Source organism: Neodiprion fabricii, chromosome 1 (assembly GCF_021155785.1).
Source record: "Neodiprion fabricii isolate iyNeoFabr1 chromosome 1, iyNeoFabr1.1, whole genome shotgun sequence".
NCBI classification, from domain to species: Eukaryota; Metazoa; Arthropoda; class Insecta; order Hymenoptera; family Diprionidae; genus Neodiprion; species Neodiprion fabricii.
The window spans coordinates 37,875,160-37,888,388 of NC_060239.1; the positions used below are offsets into that span (position 1 = coordinate 37,875,160).

Genomic DNA, 13,229 nt, shown 5'->3' on the forward strand with positions numbered 1-13,229 from the left:
AGCAGCTTGGAGTGCTCTCTGATGAAGCCCTTCGGCGTTTCTGCGATGCCTCCTCGCCTCTTCGCTTCTTGTTGCGCTTGTTTCGTTTGGATTCCCCGGACCGTTTCAGTCGCCTCGAGGCTAATATTCGCCGGACAGAAGCACCACGCTTGTTTGACCGCGTACAAAGATGAAAAAAAAAAAAAAAAGAATTCCAAATACGGCGAAAGGGGCAGAAACAAAGGAAGGAGGACGAAATCCTTGTGATATTTGTGCGGACGGACATTCCATGTGTGTTCAAAGCTCACTTGTTGTTACTCCGATGCCGGAGCTTTTCAGCGGTAGGATGGTAAAAATGACTAAAAATAATCGATTTTCGAATATCTTTTCTCAAAATCGGTTTTGGTTTGTTACTCTCATCAACGACATAACACAGTATCAATTTGTGTGGTTAAAGTACCGATTATTATCATTGTCTTACTTACCAATGAAAGATAAATGAATATTTTTACCTAAAATTGAAAAATACTACGAATAACACTAGAATTTATCAAAAAACTTTCTCGGTATTAAGACTACATGCTGAAATTTACGAAATTAACTTCTACCGATTCAATCGAGTCGTGTTCGGTTATTTTTTTGGACTCGATTAATCGATGCATCGATTATTTTCGCTTAGTGGCCGTCCCTGTAAAGATACCCCCTGTATTTTCAGTAATCGCATTTGATCTGCTGTTTCTGAAAAACTAGACTCCGAATCATCGGCTTCTCTATATAATTGGTTGAAGAAAATTTCAGACAAGAGTTGCAGTATAGATGAGAAACGAAAACTGCTGTTGTGTATACAGAAACCTGATCAGGTATTTGCCGCAGCTTAGGTGCTGAGAAGAACAGCTTGACAGTTAACTTTGAGATAAGGTAGAAGTGCGGGTTTATAACAAGATAAATTTATAGCTGTGATTACGTTACAATGATCTTCGAACTGTTAGCATTTTTTACTATAAACGATGAGTACAGTTCTGAATATACATATAATAAAAATTAGTTACGTCGCTCCAACCAGATAATCACGCGTATAATTATATTTTCTTGTGACTGTTACGATAACTGATTCGATGTTGATGCAGCAATAAAGTTATCCTAAGACCTTGTTCAGCTGAAAAAATGTATTTAACTAAACAAATAGATTAACAAGGCTGGAATTACCAGAGAATATACTATAGACAAAGCTGTAATCACATTATATATAGTTAGACAATACCAATTTTTTTTGGTTCTGTCTTTCCAACGATATTTAAGCCTACAATTCCTAACACAAATATATATGAAAATGAAATTTCTTTCAATATAGTCAGGTTCTCATTATTTTCGGGAACGCGACGAAGAAATTTCCGGTTTTTTCAAGTTCATTTCAGTTTCTTGACCATCGATAACCGATGCAATGTTATCGAAATCTGGGAACAACTATTGCTAACGAAATGTGTGTATGAAAAAATGGGTATCATTTATTATGCGGTATAACATTTAAATGCGTTACCTACATACATATTTTCTCCGATTGTTACAAAAAATGTGTCTCCTGCATAAATTTTTGGAGAGAATTCTAATTGACCAGCATAATTGTTGCGAGTGTTGGGCATTAAAATGAGTGACACGATAATTACGTAACAGTTGAAATACGCAGTTCACCGTTTTGGTATTAACTGCTGGCACGGCTGTTGAGCCTATATTTCTCCAACGGGTTTCTCTCCCCGAATCATTCCACAATGCATATTACAGTTGATTGCGAAATGTCAACGATATAGTGTACACCAAGTATATAAACGATAGTGCATTTTATCCGAAATTTTTACCTGTCAAGTTACCTGGAGTTTAACAAACAACAACCGCTGTGATTGTGCCAACACTGAATAAGTAACGTTGCATTGTTCTCGAAAATGCAGACAAAGCTGAACCTATAATACATAGGCATAGTAAAATGCACAAATGCTTTAACCGTCCGTCTAACTTGTTTCGATCCGAAACACAATGCGAGTTCAGTTCTATAACATTTATTTGTTATTGGTTGCAGCTGACGCGCATCCCATTCAAACATCCCATTCTCTCACGTCATTGTCAGTCATTGTCGCATAATTTGTATGGATTTGAACTCACATTTCGTTTCGGACCGAAACAACAGTTAGGTGGAAAGTTAAGCCGTTTATGCACTTTACTGTGCATACTCATAATGTTCTGGCATTTACGCACACGCACTCAATTCCACGGTGATGTAAATCAACGCATAAAGAGAATCATACACGTTCAGAAATTACCCGTAACGAATCGAGATACCTATCGGCATTATTACGTTAACTGCACGGTGATTTATATTCGTCGATGATAAATGCAGAAGCAAATTGTGTTCAATTACACTCAATCGTATTTGCTTTCCATTTCGATAAAACCAATGTGCTTTCTATCTTCCCGCTAACTCAGTGTAGATAAACGTGCAACTCGTACTAAGAAGCACAGACCTCCGATAACCTAAAACCAAACTGCAAGCGTCTGGCAGCGACGGGATTATAAATAATAGCCCTTATAAATAAACCTTCTGTTCCTCTAGCGATCTGTAATTCGAAGCAAAATCTTAAAAAATAAATAGCGGCAATCGATTTGTCAGAAAATTTTACCCTTATTTCACATACTTGATAGATATTTCATACGCAGTATACATCGAGAAAGTAATAAAAAACGAAAATGTGTAGTGTACAAAAAAGGAAATGTGTTAACCTTTCAATGTGTGACAATATTTTTTAACGTCAGGTTTCGTGGAATGGCCCTTTTCGCTGGGCGTGATCAAACCGGACGATCCGAGGCGCCACGATGTGCGAATTTACGCTCACAATTCATACGCGGGATAACGACAAACATCCGTACGGAACGAGAAGGCTGGCTGCGGTAGTGCTCATGGTTAATTTATGGAAAAAATTCGTCGTAATTAGTGTGAGAACGTGGCATGGCAGGTCAGGTCGCTTTGCGGGGTGCCAACCGAGACTCTAATTGTCATTTAGCTAATTGTCGCAATGTCAGTAACGCGATTCGCTGACAGCTGACCGGATCGCGCTATTACAATTTCCCCACCTCTCAGCAGACGTGAGAATTTCTACCCAACGTATCACGTGCACAACCTTCCGCGGTGTAACAATTTGTCCAAGTAGTCAGTTTTTCACGTGTCCGAGTTAAAATGTTTTACGTTAAATCGAATTAACGGCACTATTTTTAAATTGGTTCAATGTTTTTTACTAGCGTCTAAAATAAGCTCATTTCTGCACAATCAAACTGAAGTCAACAGATTTAACCGTGCCGTTTTATTGATGTCTGATTTAATACGCGAAAAATGAATAACAAGTTTGTTTACAGACGTAGAAATATCGACACCTAAAATTGCTTGATAAAAATGGTAAACATCAATGCCGATTAGCTGAAAGCGAGACAATATGGCGCCGAACGAAGATTAATAAGCCGATCGTTTTGGACTAATTGCATGACGACCATGACACGGATAACTTCGTGCAAGCCGTACAGCTTCTATTTCAGTACAATGCAGTCATATTCGTTAGAAAATGCGATAAAAAGATACTTTTAAAATTAAATACGAGGCTGTTGACACGGTGTGTATGTTTTATACTACCGCCAGGTGGCAGGGAAGTCACCGAAATCTCAACTCTTTCTAAGTCCTTTGCAGAAGCGAGAATCGAATCTTGAATAACTTGAAGTGTGTCTTCGTTCGCTTTTGCTAGTCGTATGCGTAATTTGTTGTTGACTTTTGAAGTATTTATGACTCCTAAAGCATTGAATCCGCGTAGGCGTTCATGTCTCGTTTCTCTTTTACGCGTCTGAATTTACCTAATTCGCTCCCGCTTTGTTCTTATAGCGTATATTTAACTGCCCGTCCATCTCTATCGTCAGTCTCTCATACGAAGATGATAAAAATTCGGAGTCAACAATTATTTCCCGGTATGTACCGACGTGTTTGCAATTTATTACGTCATTTTGCGCCTGTGTCCGTGTTCAGCACGGCTGGGTCCGCTTCGAATGAATAACGACGTTATTGGCATAAGAATTTAATAATGAATCGGCCTGACAGTCTGAAACAAGAGTTGGGGTCGGAGAAAACGATTTATGAAAAAACCTCACGAATTTTGTATGATCAAATGATGGTGAACACGAATGAAACGACGTTCCTGTGATGTAATCGAAATGTGTCTGAGCTAATTCGAATAACACAAGCTAAGGCATCTACGATTTCAGACGAGGCTTTATAATATTAGAAATTTGAAAATGGTTACAAGAAGGATCAATTGATTCACTTAGCAACTAATATTTCAATTTGCTCGGATTCGTTTCTGTTACAATATTTTATAAATTTTGTTTTATTCGTCTTCCTTATAATGGCGTGAAATATTATTACACATTTTTAAACAGTTAGTTTTCTTCGCCTAACTTTTTATTCTGACTGTCCAGCCGATTCATTCTTGTGTAACGGTTTTTTTTTTTTGAGGTTCAACCGATACGTTTTGATTTTATGTTATATTAGAAATCTAGATATATTCAATAAACAAAATACATTAAATCAGGAGGAAACAATGTAGAACACAGATTTATTGAGTTTTGGTATAACCTTTTAAAAGAACAGGCAATCATAGAAAATCTCATTCACTCTTTCATTCACACGTTAAAATTACTCAATGCGATTACCGACGTTTTGTATATAATTATTCTGGTAAAATTTTTGTACCATATTAACGAAAGACTGGCTCTCTTTTCCTTTATGCTTCAAATTTAAAAATGATTCTAGTGAAAGAATGAATCTACTGACAAAGGACTCTAAATTATGGTGAGATTACAATAAAGTTAACAGACGAAGATATAAAATACTGACTTAAGAAGGCTATTACAGATTTGTGGCACAATCCACCTACAAATCAGTAATGAAACGATGACTTAGCTCGGAATATCTCTGATGAAGAGAGGTGGCCTAACGGCTCCGTAGATGATCATGGATGTTGAAGTTCTTGGATATTCCTTTTATAGAATCGGTCTTCACCGATTATACTGCGTGGTCGTTCGTCGATCAGATATTTGGATTTGTTCTTTAGGCTCACAGGCTCCGAAAGATTGGGATTCCGTTGGGTTACACTTCTTGTATGAATCGTCGTCTCAAATTTTTTTTTTTTTTTACTTGTTTTGTTTTCCCAAATGTTAACGAAATTATAAGAATGTGAATATGACAGGACTAGACTTTATATCGACCGTTCGCTTCGACCCCGGCTCGCAGAGAGAGAGAGTTACACTTATTTCACCGGATAGGTGATCTTGACCGACGTGACACCTAGAGTTAAGCGTTTGCCCTTTATTTTGAAACGTTGTATGTGCTTAAGGCGCGTACATACGAATTACTTTATATTCTATGTGACTCGCATGTAATATCGTTACACTTGAATGACTTAAAACTATTTCGAATTAGGTAACACTTTATCTCAACTACAGATGAAACACCGGCCGATAGGTTAAATGAAAGTTTTCAAAGTCCAAATTCCATTGCACTGTGATTTCGCTAAATGGCAATAAGGCATTGGTAAAAAGATATTGCCTATAAATAACAAATGTCAGTGTCAAGGTAATGCGAGCTAACACAATTCTAGGAATAGTCGTTCCGCGCACCTTCGGCATATTTTAACAAGTTTAATAGCTTATAGGGGCAGTAAATATTAAATCAAATTCGAATCACTGTGATTTTTGAAATTTACCTTACCCTACATGTTATACCATTCAATTCTAGAGATCTTAATCAAAGTCGAAATTAAAATGTCTACAGTTATCAAAAGTATAGATGCCAGTTGGACAAGAAATTCCGGTAAACTGATTGCAGAATTTGAAGAAAAATGATATTGCCTTTAAAGAAGAATAAAAATTAATAAACAGAAGAAACTTTCAATACGCTATCAGTGATTTATATATTTGTATGAGTGATATTTCTTTTAACGAATTGACGCAAACTCTCCGATTCGAAGAAAACAACAATCTGTACCTACTTGCATATCCTCAATTATTTAGCCTTTATTTTTCATCGTGAATCTGTTTTCATCCGTATGTACGTCATTTCTTATCAATCATTTCGCAGTAATCTTCGCAAGTCGGTCTACAAGACTAAAAGTTATCACATTAAACACGTTCTGTACCTTATGTTTTATACATGTAAGCCCTTCAGAATAAACCATCCGCAAGGATGACTTCACTCGGTCACGTTGAGAAGTTTTTATACGAAACAGCCGAGTCAACTTAGCTTTCTCTTTTTATCCTTGTCCTGCAGAGACATTATTTTACCGCAAATTTGGGGCACAGATGTACAAGAAAAAAACAGCACACATGTTTCGTTAATTAAAAGCTTAAAAACAGAACCAGTATGAAAAAAAAAAACGTAATGAAAATCAAAATGTAAGACTACCAGATAATCTTCAATTTAATACGCGTGACGTACGTTAATCGGTGTATGCAAACGTCCAATTATAATGAAGTCAAACTTATCTGTAGATTGCCAATTAATCTGGTGATAATAAAATTAATTTCCCCCAATTTGATTAACTCTTCTTACAAATTTCAAACTGCTTTGCATTTTAGTTTTCAAGATATTCGATTGAATTTCTGCGTATTTCCGTACCAATTATAACGTAATTGTCTGAATTATACGCAACACTCACGTGCCAGCTTTTCTTTCATAATACCAAGAAAAATTTATCGCATATCACTTTACTGGGATGCGACTCGTCACCCACCGTTTTAATCAGCACCTATTTTGTTGAAGTCCTGCGGTCAACATTGTGAAAGTAATCTGCTGCATCAAACAAACCACGTGATTGAACCAAACGGCGACTGTTACAGTTAGCTGTGAGTGTAACTTCCTGTCTGCCAGAACCAGAGACAAGTAGGATAGTCAAGGAATGATATTTGCGTGAAAATCTCGTCCGTTGTTAAAAAATATGTTCACCAGCAAAATCCATGGATATACCGTGTATTGTGCGTTTTAATTCTATACCGCTCCAAAGGCGGGTATAATCAAATGAAACCTGTTTACAAACATTTGCAAAACTTCAATGGCTTTCTGAACTTTGAAAAGTATGTACACGGTACACAGGTATGACGACCTTTTAAACAATGGCTTTTTTCATCGATACGCCAACTAGAGACCTCGAACATTGTTTTCATTCTGATTCAAATTTTTCCGCCTTGTTCGCGATATTCCGAGAAAGAACAGCGATAATTTGCTTGAGGCGGATGACGTCACGCCTATGGCGCCTCTGAATAGCGTCTGCGATTTCAAATTCAAAGAATACATAACTTGCTGTCGTTTTTTCACCTTTACAGCGATGAAAAATTTTCATCAATATTTATCTAAACATCCAGAGAGGTTCGATATTCCATTATTATACGTACCTGCAGAAGCTGGCTGAGATCTACTCTCTTAATTATAGAGTTTAACGTGACTTTTATTACCCATATGGAGAAACACAGCTATAATATCAATTAATTACGCGCTATGTTTAGAAACCCAAGGTTACAGTTCCGGCCCACGTTGGTGCAGGAAGTCATGTTAACCGAATTATGTATGCGAATACTGTATTAGGTAACATGAAATACAGTTCATCCATCTTATCTGAGCATCGTAGTTGCGTACACTCGCGATAAGGACATACATTTTTTCCCGCCAATTAACATTGTGTTATCTTTTTGATTGTTTATTCTTTTTTCCCCCAGAGAACAAGAAAAGATGGTTAATCAATTCGACATTTCGATCGGTTTTCTCCATTCCACCAAGCTAATGAAATGTGCTCGAAGACTTATTGTACAACGATATCTCAGAATCGATTGAAACAATTCATGCAGATTAATTAATTAATAATCACGCCAAGCGAGACGCACTCATGGTGAATGAATTACTGACAGAGATGAGGGAAACAACGCGCTTGAAAATCGATTAAACCACGCGTGATTAATTATTAGCAGATAAACATCTGCAGTTGCCAAGAGCGTATAATCCCAGTCGACACTTGGTAGTGAGAAGAATAAGCAATTCGTTTCGAGCCACGCCCGTAAAAATGCGCCAACAACTTTCAAAAATCACCCAGAAACTGAGGAGCTCATTGCAAAAAGTGAACCTTCCGAATGAATCGAAGAAAAAACAAATCCAAACGCAACTTCAGCCGCGGCCCAATTATACTGTGAAACAGGTTGGACGAAGTTTGATGCATGTTACAGCGTGTTTCTGTAATACCGAGTAACGTTTTCACGTCAAAACTCTTCACTGTGATTCCCCTGATTGAAAGACGATAATTCTCGACGCGTTGCCGATTAATTTGGTAAATAAAAAAAAAAAAAAACGGAAAAAAGACCTGCAGCGAATAATAAGCATATGCATCGGTGATTTTTTTTTATCTTGGTCACTCGGTGTATGATACAAGTTTCCCAATCCATATCCGTACGCACGTACATCGGCGTACTTTCTGCAGGGCAGTGTTAAACGTGTGGAAGACACGTGACCAAACGGGTTATGTAGAATGCAACAAACAATCCAGCTCCCACACGAACGGTACACTATAGAAATATAAATATATATATATACAGTTCTCAGCCCAATTCGTTGGCATTTATTCACAGTGTACGTAAAAGAGGAGCGCATTGGTTCATCTTAGAATTAGAGTTGAATGAATTGAAATTTTGGTAGGGGCTGTTTAGTTGCAGGAAATTATTTAAATTAGGTATTGTTTAAATGGTTGTAAATCAATGGCGATGATCTGCGAGCTGCGAGGGAAATATCATACTCGCTATGCATGAATTCAAATTTTCTACGTTATTTGTTCACCCTCCTCCGGCCGTGCAAGTTAATCGCGCGCGACTCGCGTGGCCATGACGATCATCATGTGTACATACATATTTGAATCTTTCCAGCCTCCACGGTGCATAGTAAACACGTGATTAACACATTGAATACTCGCGTTGAATTCACCGTCGACATGTAACGCTGTACTCGTAAGATAACAACCATAAATATTCCTCCCCCACCCTGCAGCTGATTGGTAGATAGTGGGAAAATGATGTGTAAAAAACCATCGCTGGGACAGAATTGCTCTATTTTCAGAAATAATTTGGTGAAATTTCTCAGACTGTATTTTAGATTAGCATTAAACGTTTTTTTTCGAATTTACACTTGCGGCGCATAATTTTAGCGCCATGACGGGACGAAATTTTCAAGGTGATTTCAATACGAGTGATACAGATATACATACCTTATGCATCTGCATTAGACTCCAACTTCCTTCTGCGTCCCGTTTACTATTCATTTTTTGCCTTGCTCGACGTTTACGAACGGATAAAATTAATGAATTCAAGTAGCCGAGATATTTGATCCGCATATGACGTGTGTCGCAAATTAGTACGATTGGAGTTTTATCATTACTTCCGTCCTGTGGAGAGGTAAAATTTTTACACGGTTTGTCTAGAGAAAAATAGGCTTATATATTTGAACCGTGAAATGTTTAAATTAAATTTTTCCCATGGGAGGTGGGAATAAATCCATAGAATTCTAATCGCTATAGATGTAAGACAATTTCACGCCATGTTTGTACAATTCAAATAATTTATTACGCGTATCTTGTACGTAATGTACAAATAGTCTAAAAATAGTTGCAGTCAATCTTCTACGTTGAAGTTAGTACCGTTATCGTAACGAAGCATAGGAGAAAAATCGTTATTTTTTTAATTTTACAATGATTTTTAAGGTACTAAGATTTCGAAGTATGAGTGAGTTTGTTTCATTACGGTTTATTGAATTTCAGAGAATTCCAAAACCGCAAAATAACGATTTTGCCTTAACACAAATCGTTGCGAAAACATGACTAACATCAATATGATAATCTTCCATAGAACGCGAATCACCCAACGAATAATAATAGTTCATTGTATTCCGCCGGCCGTGATCCACAAAAAATCAACAAAGAGGAATGAAGGCTTCGCCCAGAAGTACGAAATAAGAATAACAAAAAGTTCTGTGATCCTACGTTTACAATTGCTCGCGTATTATACGCCTGACTAGATGCAACATGCATGGAGTAATGCTGAACCGGTTGTCTGTCGTCAGGCGCATCGGACGTGCGATATTTCAACAAAATAAACAGATCAGCCGGAATGCTGACATTTTTACCCTTACTCCTCATCATGCTTCAGTTTGATCTGGTAAGGTGAAGGAAGAAAAAGTGAACAGGTGATAATCTTATAAAAACTACAAATTTATTTAGTTTGAATTAATAGTTACAATTTTTCGGTTGGTAGAAAAAAGAACAAGTATTATTCAGAAGTTAGTCAAACACCATAATAACACATTGGAAATTCAAAAGCATTCCAGACGATTTGAAATTAATGTAGAAAAATACCGTGAATTACATCTGCACAAAACAATTCACGATAATTTTCTATCTTTCAAATCGATTTCCGCAGTTACACTCGAATTTCTTACGTTAAGTGACACTTAATCTTACGAATAAAATATTATTATCATCTATATCCGAAACGGAGGTACGTCGATTCGATATTTGAAGAAATAATCTATTCGACAAAAGTTAGGTACATATAGTTTATTATTAGTCTAATTAGCTTGACCAAATTATAAGTAATTAGTTATAAGGAGATTGAAAAAAAAACAACTAAATGAACGTAATTATACATGTATTCTAAATCGAGTCGATTGAAACAGTTGCAGTTCAAGGACAATTATACGATAAAAAAATAGATTAACAACAATAAGGCACTTAAGTCACAAAATTGAGTGACTTTTAAATTGAATAATAATTATACCCGAGAACTTGATAATTACTCGCCGGAATAAAAAAAAAATATTCGAATAATTAAAAACAACTCAACCAATAATGTTGAACTCGTGAATCCAGATGTCGCATTCTGGCAAATGGCAGTAATGATTAGATTTTCTGAGATATCGATTCAAATCGTCAGGACCGAGCAAGAGATGTTTTTAGTTGATGCTATCTTTTTTCGTTTTTTCTTCGTTTGTTCTTGGCTTTCATATTAGTTAAATGTTAATGCTGAGAACGGAGAATTACAAACTAGAACACACTATAGACATATTTACAATATACTTCTTTTGTCGTTGCGAGGAATGACAAAATTAGAAGTAAAATAAAAGAGTAAGAAGAGCTTGCTTGCAAGGATTGTTATTGACGTAGTTATTTGCAAATTAAGAGGGGATCCTAGAAGTACATTTCAAAACGTGCCGTTCATTTACTTTTGTTCATTGACATTTTTAGCCGTAGTATTGTTTTGCATTTTGTTTTCGTTTTTGCTTGTTTTAATATATTCTGATTGTTATCAATGTCACTAACGTGCTGCTGCGCATTTTCATTTGCCATGTGCAGTTAAAGTAGACGCCATCTATGAATTCACTAGAAGTAAGCTATTTTGAACAACAACAATGATCCCGTTTCCATACATCAAGCTCGGCACACTGAATTCGATCGGATTACTGCTCCGGTGGTGGTGAAGTTATTTTTCTTTTGAATAACAAGATGTGTGGCTCTGGAAAAACACGTTTCTTGTTGGAATTAGTCTCATTCATTAGCAGCTTACGAATTGTGTTCACTAAACTACAAAAAAAAAAAAAGAAATCAAAGTAGTCGTACAGCTAATTGGACACTTATATCTAAAAATAGGTCTTTTCTAAAGGACTGATCTGTGAAGAAAGAATTTTTTAATGACACTGTGTTGTTACAACAGTTTATTCATCTCTTGGATTATGTCACTATCCTCTTCATCAGTGTTTGAAATATCCAAGATTTCCAAGGATCCCAGTTCAATATTTCAATGTATAAAAAATAATAGTTCAATTTAGGCCAGTTGACCAGACTGGACAACTAATAAAAAAAAAAAAAAAAAACTGATAATTATTTTGCAAGGTTCTTCAATATTTATATTCAATTTTGTATACGTATTGTACGACAATAAGTGATTATCCATAATTATATGTGTCACTCGAGATTTCAATAATGAAAATGAGTCACGATCAGCATTATTTATAAATGAATCTAGATGCAGCAGAGGACTAGATCATACATTGGAAATCCCCAAAATTAATTTATCTCCTATTAAAATACGATGACAATTCAAATTTCCCCAGTTAATGTGAAAAATAAAGAAGTTTCAACGATTGTTGTGAACCGGGAATTTCTGTAAACTTTAGTTTTCACCTGAGTATAGTCCAAAAAATAATTTAAGCAGCTGTAATGAGACCGCGAGTCTTCTACTAAATTACATCATGTAAAATTAATTGCCGAAGTACAAAGACCATAAAATGTGTGCTCACTACGTATAAATGATACACGTATCATCAATCCATAAATTGGAGAACTTAAATCCAATGACTTTGTAAAACACACTTGAATAGATCGATAATAGTGAAGACTGAGCAGGAATCTGTCTTGGAGATGTGACGACATGGGCTATGCTCACGTGTTACAAAAAGGAGAATAAGATGAAGAGGAACAAAAAGTGGTTTTTTGGTCTCATACCAGGTTGATGAGTCATGTAATGCACCCAGCCCTGGCTCTGCTGGACTCCAATGGCCCTCCACTCCTGCTCTGACATGAGATGGGTCCTTGGCACCAATTTCACGAGCTCCTTGGACAGGACGACGTGCCTAAAAAAAAGGAAAGAAATGTAGATACGGCAGGAGTCTAGAATATTCGGCAATGATCTGAGCACAACAAGCGTCAAGAGTGACGGATAATTCGGAGAATGCATCGGACGGGAGTGGGAGAGAATTAAACGTCCGTATGTATCTACCAACGTCGAGTGGTCCAGCCAAACGAAACCCAAACAAAAGGATAAACGGACGGCGAATCGATGAGAAATGAAACCAACCTGTACTCGTATTTGTCGTCGTAATATTTGTCCGAATAGTAGATATTGTTGCGCGCCATTATTATTCACTTACAATTACGCACAGATTCCCGCTTTACTGACTATTAAATTCAACGCAAATCTCGCTCGGACTGCGACTCACTCGAAAACCTTGCTTGACGGCGTGTATGCTGTTTCATTTGAAATTTAACGGATGTCGGATTGTCGACAGGCGAGGCGAATGGTGGGGAGGACTTGTTCGACATTGACTGTTTAAAGTGATTTATTTAAGTTGAAAAATTCCAATT

At 36.7% G+C, this 13,229-nt stretch overlaps 1 protein-coding gene across 1 annotated transcript; it reads right to left on the bottom strand.

Annotated features, from left to right (window-relative positions):
• Window positions 1–10,998: 10,998 nt before the first annotated feature.
• On the bottom strand, window positions 10,999–13,138 carry LOC124178414 (cyclin-dependent kinases regulatory subunit-like). Its single transcript, XM_046561716.1, has 3 exons — window positions 12,943–13,138; window positions 12,591–12,718; window positions 10,999–11,601 (listed from the first exon to the last, which is right to left on the bottom strand). Exons 1-3 carry the CDS (start codon window positions 12,999–13,001, stop codon window positions 11,546–11,548), a joined length of 243 nt encoding a protein of 80 aa, XP_046417672.1. The 5' UTR covers window positions 13,002–13,138; the 3' UTR covers window positions 10,999–11,545.
• Window positions 13,139–13,229: the final 91 nt, after the last annotated feature.